The sequence below is a fragment of the Squalius cephalus genome (assembly GCF_949319135.1).
Source record: "Squalius cephalus genome assembly, chromosome: 11".
Classification (NCBI taxonomy): domain Eukaryota; kingdom Metazoa; phylum Chordata; class Actinopteri; order Cypriniformes; family Leuciscidae; genus Squalius; species Squalius cephalus.
In genome coordinates, this window is record NC_137132.1 from 34591657 (window position 1) to 34606094 (window position 14438).

Below are 14438 nucleotides of genomic sequence, written 5' to 3' on the forward strand. Positions count from 1 at the left end.
AGCTTTTCCTCTGTCAATAATTTATATCTCCAAAGGTCATTTACTGTGAGTCTTGCCCAGTCTAATTTGCCACTTTTTATAGAGTTTTCACATTTAGTCATCTCAGGTAAACTTTCAACATTTAACATAATTGAAATTGGTATGTGATCTGTTGTAGCTAAGTCATATAATATTTCAAGTTTATCAAGGGAATCGTGAGCATCTGCTGTACATATACAGTGATCCAGCCAAGATGTTGTATTCCATGCCTCACTGATATATGTATAGCTTTCTGCTGGCAATAGTAATTGACTGGAAAGAGCCAACTTGCTATCCTGGCAGAACCTGATTAGCTGTTGGCCAAACAAAGAATTATTATCAGATATATCAGCGTTTAGATCCCCCATTATAAATATACTTGTACATACATTGTCTTTGATAAAAGCACTTATAAAAGCAAGCCTATTCATATATTCATCTTCATTTTGGCTGCATTCATATGGAGTATACACATTCAGAATCACAAAAACCTTTTCATTATGCTCCACTTTGATTGCGATACACCAGTCTACCTCTAGCCTAATCACAGTGATCAGAGGATCGTATTTCTTATGCCAAAAAATGGCCACACCCCCAGGTATTCTGCCACGCAATATTCTCATACTTAAGTCAGTTGTGGATTCACCAACTCCATGGAAATCATCATGCAAGGAATTAAGTTTATCTAGATCTTGTTTAGATAAAAACGTCTCTTGTAAACATAGAATGTCCGCTTTCTCCAAGAGTTTGTCAATAACAATCCGTTGTGCTTTATCACTCATATTCCGACCCAAGCGCAGCCCTCTGGAGTTATATGACAGAACTCTAAGATACATCGTTCATTCTCATGACTTCAAAGCCGTAGACGCAAGCGCCTCAGATGCCGACATCCTTCTTAAGGATGATAACAGATGTTATCAAAGCTCTTCAAATTAGAATAAACATGGTGATTGTTAATGCTGAATTTGTATTTTCATGCATTAACAGCCTGCTTGAATCAAGCAGCGTTGTAGGCTAGCATGTTGATGACAAACTTTAAGTTCTCTTGAAAAAGCCTAACCAGAAAGTTTGAAGTAGTTTTAAAAGCTTTAAGTTTGAAGGTTTTCAATTGGAAAGTTTTAGTTTAGTAATACAGACAGATAGATAGATAGATAGATAATAATAAATAGTATTATATTAATAATATTAATAATAAATAGGGAAATAACAGATAGCCTAATGCAAGGAAGATTCTGATTTAATTTAATTTAATGTTAAGTGGTGATTGATTGCCTGTAGTTGATAATACACTGACGGTAACAAAGCTTTGCTGTTTTAGTTTGAAATGAAAGATGGAGCATAGGCTACATTTATTAAAATTAAGGAAAAAATGCCCTTTATAAAGGTAAAAAATGTATTCTGATAAGAGTGTTTTCCAACAGTGATGTAATGAAACATTGACAATTTAAGTTTGAAGGGAGCTTCTGTTTAGTCTATAGGAAATGTAATTTTGCCAAAAGAAGAACTTTTATTTTAAATAAATGTTATTTTTAAAGCAGCTTACTTCAGTGTGACATTTTACCACACTCAAAAAAAAATTGTGTCTAAACATAAGATTTATGTATTTGAATTGCATGTAAAATTCCCATGCATTTGGATTACATAGTTGTAACATAAACCAATCAATAATCTGAATGTGATTCATATTTTTAAGTCATATATAAATGAAACAGATAAGATTTATGTAATTGTATTAATAAACTGAATGTGATTTATATTTGTCAGTCATATGTAAATGAAACAGGTAAGATTTATGTAATAGTACACAGAAAAACGCCCATGTTAAATTAACACTGCTCAGTGTTCATATGTGTGCACACTACAGAGTTAAAGCGGTGTTGAAGTTAATGAGATAATTAAAGGGACACCAGGCAACTCTTGAGTGTTTTTTCTCTACGAAGCTCCCCCTAGTGTCTGGTAGTAAATGCTTTCATACACTCTGTCGTAAAAACGAACTGTTGTCACCCCACCCCCTTCGCCACGAGCAACCCAGCTGAGCAGAGGAACCGGCTATTTCAAAACCAGTTATGTCTACCGAGGCAAGTAAAGCAATACTTTCTTTCCAACTGATGGCGATTTTTTTTTATTTTATTGTGTTGTCATGCATACTAGTATTTTTACCGGGAACGAACGATATGAACGAGGCGAACTACTGCTTTCGTGTTTGTTTGTTTTTGGGAGAGTGGGCATGAGCATAAAATATATATATATCGGAGGCTAATATTTGTCTAAAGTTATATTAGCAAGGTTCATCTAGTAGAATGACGGTTACCTTTGCCTGTCTAAGAAAACATCAGAACGTTTTTTCTAGCTCGATCATGATATGTGCAACATGTTTATTGCCTATTATCAGACGCGTTGACTTAGTGACATAAAATAAAAGTGTCAGTTACACAAATAAAACCGACAGAGGAACGGCCACACAACTACAGAAATCAAACGTGTTTGCTAATGACAATGCCTAACATCAAAGTTATAGTATCTAGCGTAACGTTACTAGTAAGCCCGTAACAGACAGCGATCATAATAAAAAAACTTTACAGACAATAGCAAACATCCTGAGGTCACAATTACTTGAAATTTAAATATTAAACACAGTTTATTCCAAAGATACTTACAAGTGCAACAGCAATAAGGCCAGGTCAGCATCCGTTTTGCAGGCTTCTGTTTCTCTCAGTTCTCACCATTCTGAAAAAGCCGGTCCGATATTTAACTTTACTCGAGTCTGACTTATTGCTCGGTCAGTCTCCCGTTTCCTCTTTCGTTGGTCCTCCGACAAAGATTTCCTAGCTTTCTGCTTCTTTTTACAGGCTCAGCCATAACTAAATCTATCGTTGCCCTTTGCTTAGCTAGCCGGTGCTTGAATGGGGGCGTGTAATTACGTGTGCAGTGCCGTCAAGCAATTCGTTACATCGCGAGACCTGATATCACGCGATACTTCCTGACACCGACCCGCGTCCCAAAGTTGCAAGTGAGTTTTTTCCGCTCTCGGGCACCAGGGGGGTGCGAAACCACCACCATTCAACCCGAAATAAGTAATATAACCATTCCACTGACTCCGAAGCTGTTCAGTTAAGGTTAAAAAGTTACCTAGAGCCCCTTTAAGTGATGATTGAGCATTAATTATGAACACCTGCTGTTAACAAGCAGAATCACTGAAGGAAAGAGAAACACAAGAACTACAACTGACTTCAGCCACAGCCTCAGATGAAATCAACTGAAGAGAAAAGAAGACATTAAATCTGTGAAGATCTCAGCAGAGGAGGATTAAACAACTCCACAAACAGAATTACCAGCTTCACTTATTACTAACCAGACTGACTTTATTTCATTTCCGTTTTAATGAAATCAATAGTTGTATTTTAAAGTCACCATGATGGTGGTTAGCGTTTGCTTTAGTTGGGCTCTTGACCCTTGACTCTTTAATATAACATTTTCTCTGGCTGCTATAATTATGTGTTTATAAAACACGTTTGTTGCAGCGAAAAAGCCAAGAGAAAAAGAGATCAGGTGATGTTGGCTGTTTATTGATGATGATGACGACAAAGTCATCATCATGTAATTGCCTCATTCGCTGATCTTGTTCAGTGTCTAATGCTTTTTAATATTGTTTTATTCATAATAGAAGCCATTTGATTTTACAGCATGAAATCTAACAGTGTTGTTTATCAAACAATATACTTTTTTTTTTTTTTAATAGTTAGTGCACAAAAACCTTTCATCTATGGCATTACTTAGACTCACACAGACATCAAGAAACAGCATATGAATCTCAACAATGGTGACAAAAGATACAAAAAATCCTGATGCATAATTTATTAATGCCGCAATGCATGCTGGGAGATATGGGTGAGTTTTGATTGGTGGTACCCAGCATGCACTGCAGTATGAAGCATTTCATTGATTGTCACCATTGTTGAGAGTCATACACTGATTCTTGATGTCTAAGTAATAATGTAGAAGAGAACGTTTAATGCACTAAATGTTTTTAAAATTCTTTATATTATTTGATTAACTGTTGGATCTAATGCTGTCAGGTCACACAGCTACTATAATAAATAAAACAAAATCAAACCCCCAATAATAACCCAATAACCCCAATAATAAAAACCCCAATAATCAAAGCATTAGACACTGAAAAAGATAAGTGATTCAGGCCACAATATGATGATTACACCTTCATCAATAAACAGCCAATATCACTTGATCTCATTTTCTCTTGGCTTTTTCGCTGCAACAAATGTGTTTTATAAACACATAATTATAGCAGCCAGAGAAAATTTTATATTAAAGAGTCAATGGTCAAGAGCCCAACTAAAGCAAACGCTAACCACCATCATGGTGACTTTAAAATACAACTATTGATTTCATTAAAACGGAAATGAAATAAAGTCAGTCTGGTTAGTAATAAGTGAGGCTGGTAATTCTGTTTGTGGAGTTGTTTAATCCTCCTCTGCTGAGATCTTCACAGATTTAATGTCTTCTTTTCTCTTCAGTTGATTTCATCTGAGGCTGTGGCTGAAGTCAGTTGTAGTTCTTGTGTTTCTCTTTCCTTCAGTGATTCTGCTTGTTAACAGCAGGTGTTCATAATTAATGCTCAATCATCACTTAATTATCTCATTAACTTCAACACCGCTTTAACTCTGTAGTGTGCACACATATGAACACTGAGCAGTGTTAATTTAACATGGGTTTTTTTCTGTGTACTATCACATAAATCTTACCTGTTTCATTTACGTATGACTGACAAATATAGATCACATTCAGTTTATTAATACAATTACATAAATCTTATCTGTTTCATTTATATATGACTTAAAAATATGAATCACATTCAGATTATTGATTGGTTTATGTTACAACTATGTAATCCAAATGCATGGGAATTTTACATGCAATTCAAATACATAAATCTTATGTTTAGACACAATTTTTTTTTTGAGTGCATATTATCATGCTTAACACTGAGAATTTGAATAATTGTAATTGTGATGATCAAATATCATAGGTTTGGGCGGATGGCGGGTGGATTATTTATTTTTAACAGCAGATTTGGGTGACTCAAAGTGCACCAGATTAATGAATTTATCTTTAAAATGTAAAAATTTTCTTACGGGGGGGCATGCCCCCGGACCCCCCTAGAGGTACCGAGCTCCACCCACAAACACAGTAGGCTATATAATGGTCTATGAAAAATACACATTTTATTATCTTATTATTAAAATACATGATATGGATTTTACCACCTCCGCCTAGTTTGGAGCCAGGAAAAACCCTGCATGTGCGATATAAAGTGCTGAACATATTTCTTTCTTTCGTTCTTTCTGTTTTATTGCTTTAAAAATAAATAGCATATTAAGCCAATTAAGCAAAAACCTGTCAACAAAAGTCTGAAAATAAAAATGGTATTACACTTGACATTCTGTCCCCCTCACTTATGAAATGATGGCTACGCCCCTGAGATAATGTAAACTTTACATATGAATAGGCTACTAATGAGACCATGTGAATGAGTGAACAGGTAACTGAAATAAAACATGTTTAAAGTCTCTCAGTTTAGTATAAATCACTTTCAGCTCACTACTGAGTTGCTTCTCTGTTTCATTGTAGTATTTGTATGTGTATTTGTTTCACACAGATATTAGCCTTGTACAAACACCACAACCCTGGTGCATCTGCTCAGCCATGCTGCGTACCTGCAGTCTTCGACCCTCTACCAATTCTTTACTATGTGGGAAGACAACACAAGGTAAATGCCTCTTTTGCCTTTTTTAATGGCTTATTTTGAATTCATGCAATGGAGGAACTCTTCATGGATACCATTACGAAACAAAAATATATGGAAATGCAAAATATAATGTGATATGTTACATAATTTCCATACATGGAAGTGGATATTTCCATATATTCCTTATATTTTTCAATATACTGCAATATATGCATTGACCATGTATGGCTATATTGATGCATATAAAATAGCATTACATGTAATATTCATAACATTTAATCCTTTATTGTGTACATACATTGCATATGCATGTTCCCATATTAATGTTAATGTTTGTACACACATATATACACATTCACAGAATGAGTTACAGCAGATATAGTCCAGGTGATATGTGAAAATTATGTTCACTTTTTCATAAAAGCATGGAACTTGGTACACATGTACAGTTTGCGGCCCTGGACATTTTCATAAATGGAGCCATCTCAAAAACACCTTGTGGCGGCCATGATGCTTTCCGCCATAACTGAATTATGTATTTTGCTTTTTAAACCAGAGACACAAGCCGGCGGTCGGCCATCGGCCAGTTTTCGAGCATCGGCCGACTTAGGTTTTCCAGTATGTTCCACACTGTTGGCTCTAGTCAACACAGTTGGCTTTCATCAGTGCTCGTTCTTTGGCGTGGGTTGGGTGTGTCTCTACCCTTACAGAAAAGTTGCGGGGGGAAAAAAAGAAAAAAGTTGTGCACATGAACTTTACATGTTACAGCAAGAGCTGGAGGTGAGTCTTCCGTCAACTCGCTTTCTGATTGAGTATTGTTTCGTTTCACATGATAATCTCCAGAGTGTTTGTCCTCGTGGTTCCCCCAACACAACAGGATTTCTGTTTTGATTCGAGATCAGGGCGGTTGTGACATTCTTCTGAGCAGATTCGGTCACTCTTAACTAGGGATGGGCACCGAAACCCGGTATTAAACGGGCCCCGGTGCTGAAATATGAAAGACTGCTAGATCGATAAGCTTGGACGTTATCGGTTCTGCTGTCGGTACTGGAGAAATTAAGAAAGTACACATGCTATTTATTATTGCTATTAAGAAATTATTATCTTGCAAATGTAATCTCGCCAGCCACTTCTATATATAAAATATTGAACCATTTGTCTGTGATGCATTTTTGCTAAAGAGAGAGAGTGTGTGTGTGTGTGTGTGTGAGAGAGAGAGAGAGAGCGATGTTTCACGTGGAGCCACGGCGCGCACAACACAACAGCCCTGCTTAATGAGTGACGATGAGGACAGAACTAAACATTAAAACGGTTACACTTTAGATCTTTGATATTAAACTAATTTTATTTTAGATTTAGATTTTGGCTTCCAATGATTATAAAAAAGAAGATATTTGAGGTATAACAATTAAAAACTAAAGCCGCATTCTGTCTAGCGCAACTTCCTTCACAGCGGTGCGCTGTCATTTCTCCCTAAAACCCAAACGTAACGTCAGAATCTGCACGATCGGTGACTGTTGTAAAATGTAGTCTATACTGTTGCTAAACTGCGGGACGTGTTTGATAATAAAAGGCTATTAAAAGTACCAAAATTGACGCAATAGACGCTGTTCCAAATGCAGCGCGCGCTCTGAAACACACCGCAACGAGACAAGCCACATATTTTGGGCTTCGTGTGCGCATCTAAACGATCAAATATACACAAAAATATGTCAAAATGGCTTGGAGATTCACTTAAACAATTTATTCACTTAAATACAGTTTATGTCTTAAATGGACGTAAATAGTTGGGAGAAAATATGATGCGTAATAATGATTAGATCTGCATTTGGTCTCAGTCTAATAAACCTGCTGACGATTGCTCCATTAATGTGAATCAAACAACAAAAGGCAAAGAGAAAATCAGTCGCAGCTCTTGAATGAATAATTTTGGCTTTAATCTATCTATGATAAACTATGCAGTGTTATTTTACATCTGACTTTATTAGATGTCTTTTTAGCCCATATTACTCCTAAACAGTAATGTCAGTAGACATCACTGAAATTAAAGCACTGGGTAAATAATTTGTATATTTGTTTTATTGTATACTTTTTTTTTTTTTTTTTTGACCATGTGTTTGTACTTGTTTTTGGTGTCCTATGTCTTCTGTATATAAAACACAAAAGCTTGCACCCTTCTGCATAACATACATGTTTTATTTGTTTTGTTAAAGCATTGCTTTTTCTTTTGCTATAGATATTTATTTTACATTTCAAAATATAAAGCAATATTAATTATGTTCTAAATATATATTTTTTAATATAACAAAAAGAACCGATAAGAATACCGTTAAAGTACCGGATCGGTAAGGACTGTTAAAACCTTAACGATACCCATCCCTACTCTTAACACACCTCACACCAGAGGAAAATCTGATTAGATAATTGGTAGAACCATCAAGATAATCGGGACTTTACCTGGCATTGTCGGAAGGGGATATTTGAATCACCTCAAATATCTTGTAGTGTGTACCAAGCATACCAAGTGATGAGTTTGAGAATGCCATGGAGTTCAGCATTAAGGGTGTCTCTGAAAACAGAAATCATGAACTGGCCAAAAGTGTCCAGCTGAAATTCAAGACATTTGAGTTGGTTGACGTGATTGAGGAAAAGGGAAACCCCTTTGCAGAGGACAGCAACGACCTTCTGAAGCTGAACTCAAGAGAATTAGTAGACCAAGCTGTTGTGGATGCTGTTCGAGTTGCAGAGGATGGGCCAAGACAAGAGCAGTACAAACTCTTTGTTGCAGAGAGGATGCAGGGCACAAAACGCATCACTGCCCATTTGAAGAGGAACAAGCTCCCTCTTTTTAAAACAGCTCTGATAAGAGGACAGTCCAAGACAAAAGTCGCTGAAAAATGACTGTGCACTGTTTTCCAGAGTCTACATTGCCTGTCAGACCCGTGATGGGAACCAAGAAAACGTCTTCAAAAACGGAAATCAGGCCTACCCTCCATCACTCAGGTGGTATACGTTTGGGAAACAAGGCTGATCTGCCTAGAAAACAGTATAAGCAGTGCCCCAGATAGTGAGGTCTAAATATTATATGGGTCAGCAGTCATCAACATGCTGAAACCAGGCGTAGCTAAAACCTTCAATGACTTTTCCAGCAAGATCTTCATAATTTATCTTAAAGAGAAACTTGAAATTGTCAACAGAGTGGATGTTGTATGGGACTGCTATGAAGTTACCAGCTTAAAGTCCCAGAAGCGGGGAAAGGGGACAAGAACAAGAGTGGATGGAAAAAGACAAGTTAACAAACCAACGGGAAAGGCTTCCTGAGAGTGAATAAAAACAAAAAAGAGCTCTTTTACCAGGAACTGGCTCTGGCGAGGAACCTTGTGGAAATATCGACTACCAAACAAGTTGTTTACACATGCGGACCCAATCATCTCACCCACAAGAATCAGATCAGATTACACCTTGCACATTCGAAGAGGCACATACAAGGATGCTACTCCATGCGGTGATTGCTGCAAGAAAAGGATTTAAAAAGATCACCCTGGGCACTGTTGACCAACTGTTGTGGTTCTAGCCATAGCACATGTGTCAGAGCTGGACATTGAGGAGTTGTGGGTGGCATAGGAATGGCAAGAACTTCAGATACATACCTGCCCATGAGATTGCCAAGTCTCTGGGTCCTGACAAATCCAAGGCCCTTCCTGTGTTCCATGCCTTCACTGGCTGTGGCACAGTCTCTGTATTTGCAACCAGGGGCAAGAAGACAGTATGGGATACCTGGAATGCAGATGGAATGGCAACATAGGCCTTCATGGCTCTGTCAAAGGCACCAAAAAGCATTCCAGAGGAGGTGGATTTAAGTATTTCCATTGTTGAGCTCTTCACAATTCTACTCTACAATCGCATCAGTAGCCAACTCAACATTGATCAAGCTCGTCTTGGAAGGAGGAAGAAAGGAAGGAGGAATGGAGCAAATCCCCCCCCTCCCCCTCCCTAAGGATGCACTGGTGCAGTCAAGTCAAGTCACCTTCATATATATTTTTACAATATAGATTGATTTAAAGCAGATTTACAGTGATAATAGGAAATTCATTCAACAAATTCATTCATTGTTTTGGCCACACAGCAGCTCTAGGAGAAAATCATTGTCCTGTTTTTTATTGATTCCTTTCCGTTGTAAAAATCATTAGGTATTAACTTAGGGGCTGCTTACACAACACCTTTCTCATCTGAAAACAGAAAGCCCTCAATGCACTCCAGCCATTCATCCACACAACAACGGCGCCCTGGTGGCCAGAGTACACAAACCCCGAAATAGGTTTCAAAGTGTAAGCTCTTGAAAACGAGTTTTGAAAATGGTACCGTTATCATTTCTGCGTAAACTTCAAAAATGTGAATCTGTGAAAACGTTGACGGTATGCACATGCGGATTATGTGTTTGGTCCACAGGCATGCAAGTTTAAATGCGTATTTGCGCGGATGCATAGTCTTTTATTGGAGCAATTGGAGACCATTGTAGTCAACTCTTCCACAGGCAAGCCAGTCCATCCTTAACTTTTAAGTTGTGGCTGCAAGAAAGGTTGTCGTTGGCATTGCAAATGCAAAAAAGCCTCCTTAAAGTGCACAGCTCTGTGTCAATGTGGAGGAGACTGTGAACAAGAGACATTGAAGAATAGGTTCAACAACAACAAAACAATCAAACAAACGTTTTTCTGAAATAGATTTTTTTTAAGTAAATCTTTGTGTTTGACACATTCTTTTTAAGCTATGTTGCTAAGGTCACATTGAATATTCTACTCTTTACAGTCACTGTATTGTCAAGGTTAATTAACAAAAGGATTAATCTTTTTACACAACATGCATGCAACAGACAGGATATTATAAAGTCTAGCCTAGGTACTCAGATACTGTGATTTCCTTCTCACAACCCTGAATTCACCATTAACTATTCACCTGAACATTTTATGATGTTGTATATGGTATCATTGTAATCCGTGACCATCAAAACATAGGGGTAGACATCATATTTTATGTGTTATCATGTTTGATTCAGGAGATATGATACAAAATACATAATTTGGCTATGGCGGAAAGTAAAATGGCTGCCACGAGGTGTTTTTGCGATGGCTCCATTTCTGAAAATGTTCAGGGCCCCAAACTGTACAAGAGTACCAAGTTTCATGCTTTTATGAAAAATGAACATAGCACCTCAAATTTTGCACATATCACCTGGACTAATATCTAATTCCCAGCATGCTTTGCTTCTGTGTGTTAAGAGTAAATGTTAAAATTAAATTGTTATTTCATGTATTTTTGGTCAATATTAATTTAGGGGAGATCTGTTAGTGTTTAATGTAATGTATAATATAAATAATTATAAAATATAATAAATATGTTATATTATATACTTCTATATGTGTGTATATACTGCATGAGTAAATATATGTGCAATATATTTATACACAAGCAGCACCATACCACATGTAGATCTATATGTTATGAAATATATTACTGAATATAAAATGACATACATTATGATATATATGGAATTTTTTGACATTTTCTGTGTTGACATTTTTTTCAATATATGAAAAGCGGCAATTCCTTAGGTATTGCCACAATATATTATTCTGTATATTTTCAATATAACCATTAAATCCATTAATATATTGAGCATTCATATATAAGGAAATATATTTTCTTTGTGTAAGGGTATATCCCAGATTTGTGTCATGGTAAGCAGTTTTTTGGAGTGAGAACAATTTGGTATAACTACTATCTAACAAAAATATGGACTTAAGAAGTACTTCACCTGACAAGGTTTTGTGCTAGAATATTCTACAAATTCATTAATGTGAATGATTCATTTTGTCTTGGCTGTGTTTCTAGGTGGAGCAGTTGTCCAACATGGTGGTGAGGAGCTGCAAGTGCAGTTAAAATATGACTATATAACATTATTTTATCTTCAGAAAGTGCTCCATTGCACTATCTCTCTCTGGATGATAAGTAAGCAAACACACAGGTAGATGGACAGATAAATTCTCACTGGGAAGGAAAATCAGGAGCTGAGTCAACTGACGAGGATGGGAAAAGGAGATAGGAGAGTGGAAAAAATGGAGTGAAAATGAAAGAGAAGGAAATAATATCTTTGAAAATGAGACTCTCAGCTATGCCCCTCTACAATGTCACAAGAGTACACAAAGACATTCCGTTAAAGCATTTCACAAAACAAGCTTAATATTAAACCAAATATATGCTTTGTTATCTTTTTTAAATGTTTATTTACATTACTCATACCCATTAATTTATTGTGGTTGTTAAGTTCATAATTCGATTGTACCATGAGGGCAGCCGTGTAGCATTGCATGCCAAATGTTCAATGACAATTTCTAATGGTGCTGTACTGATAAAGGTAATGTTGTCAAAGGAACATCTAATGTGTCAATGGTAATGGTAAATACACATTAAAGAGAAGTGTTTGCACTAAACAATGGAGGTGAAGGCTCATGACGTACAGCATGTGGCAAGAAAGCTATTGGCATTGGAGCATGCGTGATTTAAATGCTTTAATATTTGGGTGGTTTTCTTTTAATGTGTGGGATGGGTTTTACTGTTGTGCACAGCTGTGCTCTTGAACCCCCTGGATCTCACCTGAACAGGTGTTCCTGTAAACAAGATCTGAGTGTAGACCAGTTGAGGTCTCAGCTTTTGAAATCAAGAGGAACACTAGAGGGTTAGTAGGCCTACTGAATGGTAAACATTTCAAAGCTCTCATGTGCTCCCCAACTACACATTGCACACTATCAAGTGTCACAGGAAAATGTCTTTTATAACTTGCCTCTTCAGGTCCTCCTGTAGTCAGGGTCTTTTAGTTCTCAAAAAATATCCACAGCTTTGCAAAAGGAATGTGTTGGTCAATCTCAGCAAAACATGTCCGGGTCACATTTAAAAAAAAAGAAATATATTACTCACAAATGTGAATCTTCATTTTAGGACGATGAACATTGTACAACAGTACAACAAATACATAAATTATTTATTAATACATTAAACTAATAAATAATTTAAGTATTTTTTTATTACAGTAAAATAATGTACTTGTCATGAAAATAATGTCATAATACAAATAATCTAGTCCTAAAGACAGGCTTAATTTTCTTGCAAAATAATAAAAAACAAATTTCTCCTAGTTTTGAGGTGAAATTTGACAGATTTGATCAAATTCACCATGTATGTGCAAGTGTGTATCTTGATGTATTAGTGTTAATGAGGAATTTTGAGTTAGTAAAGAAATGATTGTGACTGTATCTATGTGTGTATGTGTGTTCAGTTGTTTAGGCCTTGAGCTGACAACTGTATGAGAAGCATTAGTGTGTATATTTATAGATGCTCCATGTTTTTGAGTGGTGAGAACTGTTTTCTGTGTGTTAGCTTGAATACAATGCGGCCGAGACTACACTGCTCGCAAACTCAAAGCACCCTTCATTGAAGTATATGGCTATTTGCAACATATTTCAACATGTACATACTGCCATATAACATGTATATTGCAAGTGTTTAAAATTGATATAGGTGTCAATTGACACACATTCAGTGTTTATTATATACTTACTTTTACTGTTTTGCACTTATTTTGTGCCATTGTGACCCATTAATTGTTTCAATAAACAAAATAAATAAAAAAGCTCTCAATCCAGTCCACAAAGTCTTAATGGAAAGACAGATTTTTCTCATAAATTCTCATTATTGTCATTCCCATAAAAAAATATTATTAATTCCTGTGATGTAGGGTAGAGTGGGGGAAAACACCCCCCTTAAGGACTGTGTAATTTTTTTCTGTGAAACAAAAGTTAAAAACCAAGTGTGAAAAATGTCCAGAGTTTTCATGTTATTATATTTTTATCTCTAGATTTTATTTTTAAGTCCAAATATTTTTATTCAACTGCCTAGTTAGATAACATTTGATGGAAAAACAAAGAATGTGATGTTCAGACCGTGGTAACTACAGTAATTACAGTGGGGAGAACAAGTATTTGATACACTGACAAAAATCCAGAAAATCACATTGTATGATTTTTAAGTAATTCATTTGCATTTTATTGCATGACATAAGTATTTGATACATCAGAAAAGCATAACTTAATATTTGGTACAGAAACCTTTGTTTGCAATTACAGAAATCATACGTTTCCTGTAGTTCTTGACCAGGTTTGCACACACTGCTGCAGGGATTTTAGCCCACTCCTCCATACAGACCTTCTCCAGATCCTTCAGGTTTCGGGCTGTCGCTGGGCAATATGGACTTTCAGCTCCCTCCAAAGATTTTCTATTGGGTTCAGGTCTGGAGACTGGCTAGGCCACTCCAGGACCTTGAGATGCTTCTTACGGAGCCACTCCTTAGTTGCCCTGGCTGTGTGTTTCGGGTCGTTGTCATGCTGGAAGACCCAGCCACGACCCATCTTCAATGCTCTAACTGAGGGAAGGAGGTTGTTGGCCAAGATCTTGCGATACATGGCCCCATCCATCCTCCCCTCAATACGGTGCAGTCGTCCTGTCCCCTTTGCAGAAAAGCATCCCCAAAGAATGATGTTTCCACCTCCATGCTTTACGGTTGGGATGGTGTTCTAGGGGTTGTACTCATCCTTCTTCTTCC

General features: G+C 36.7%; 1 protein-coding gene across 4 annotated transcripts in view; it reads left to right on the forward strand.

Annotated features, from left to right (window-relative positions):
- Nucleotides 1-12287, forward strand: part of tgfb1a (transforming growth factor, beta 1a) — a 45958-nt gene extending 33671 nt beyond the window's left edge. For all 4 annotated transcript variants that reach the window (XM_079885612.1, XM_079885615.1, XM_079885613.1 and 1 more), the window contains 2 exons: nucleotides 5696-5806; nucleotides 11675-12287. In XM_079885612.1, the coding sequence (XP_079741738.1) occupies nucleotides 5696-5806; nucleotides 11675-11722 (159 nt within the window). In that variant the 3' untranslated portion in view covers nucleotides 11723-12287. The remainder of the gene's footprint in view (nucleotides 1-5695; nucleotides 5807-11674) is intronic.
- The last annotated feature ends 2151 nt before the right edge of the window (nucleotides 12288-14438 follow it).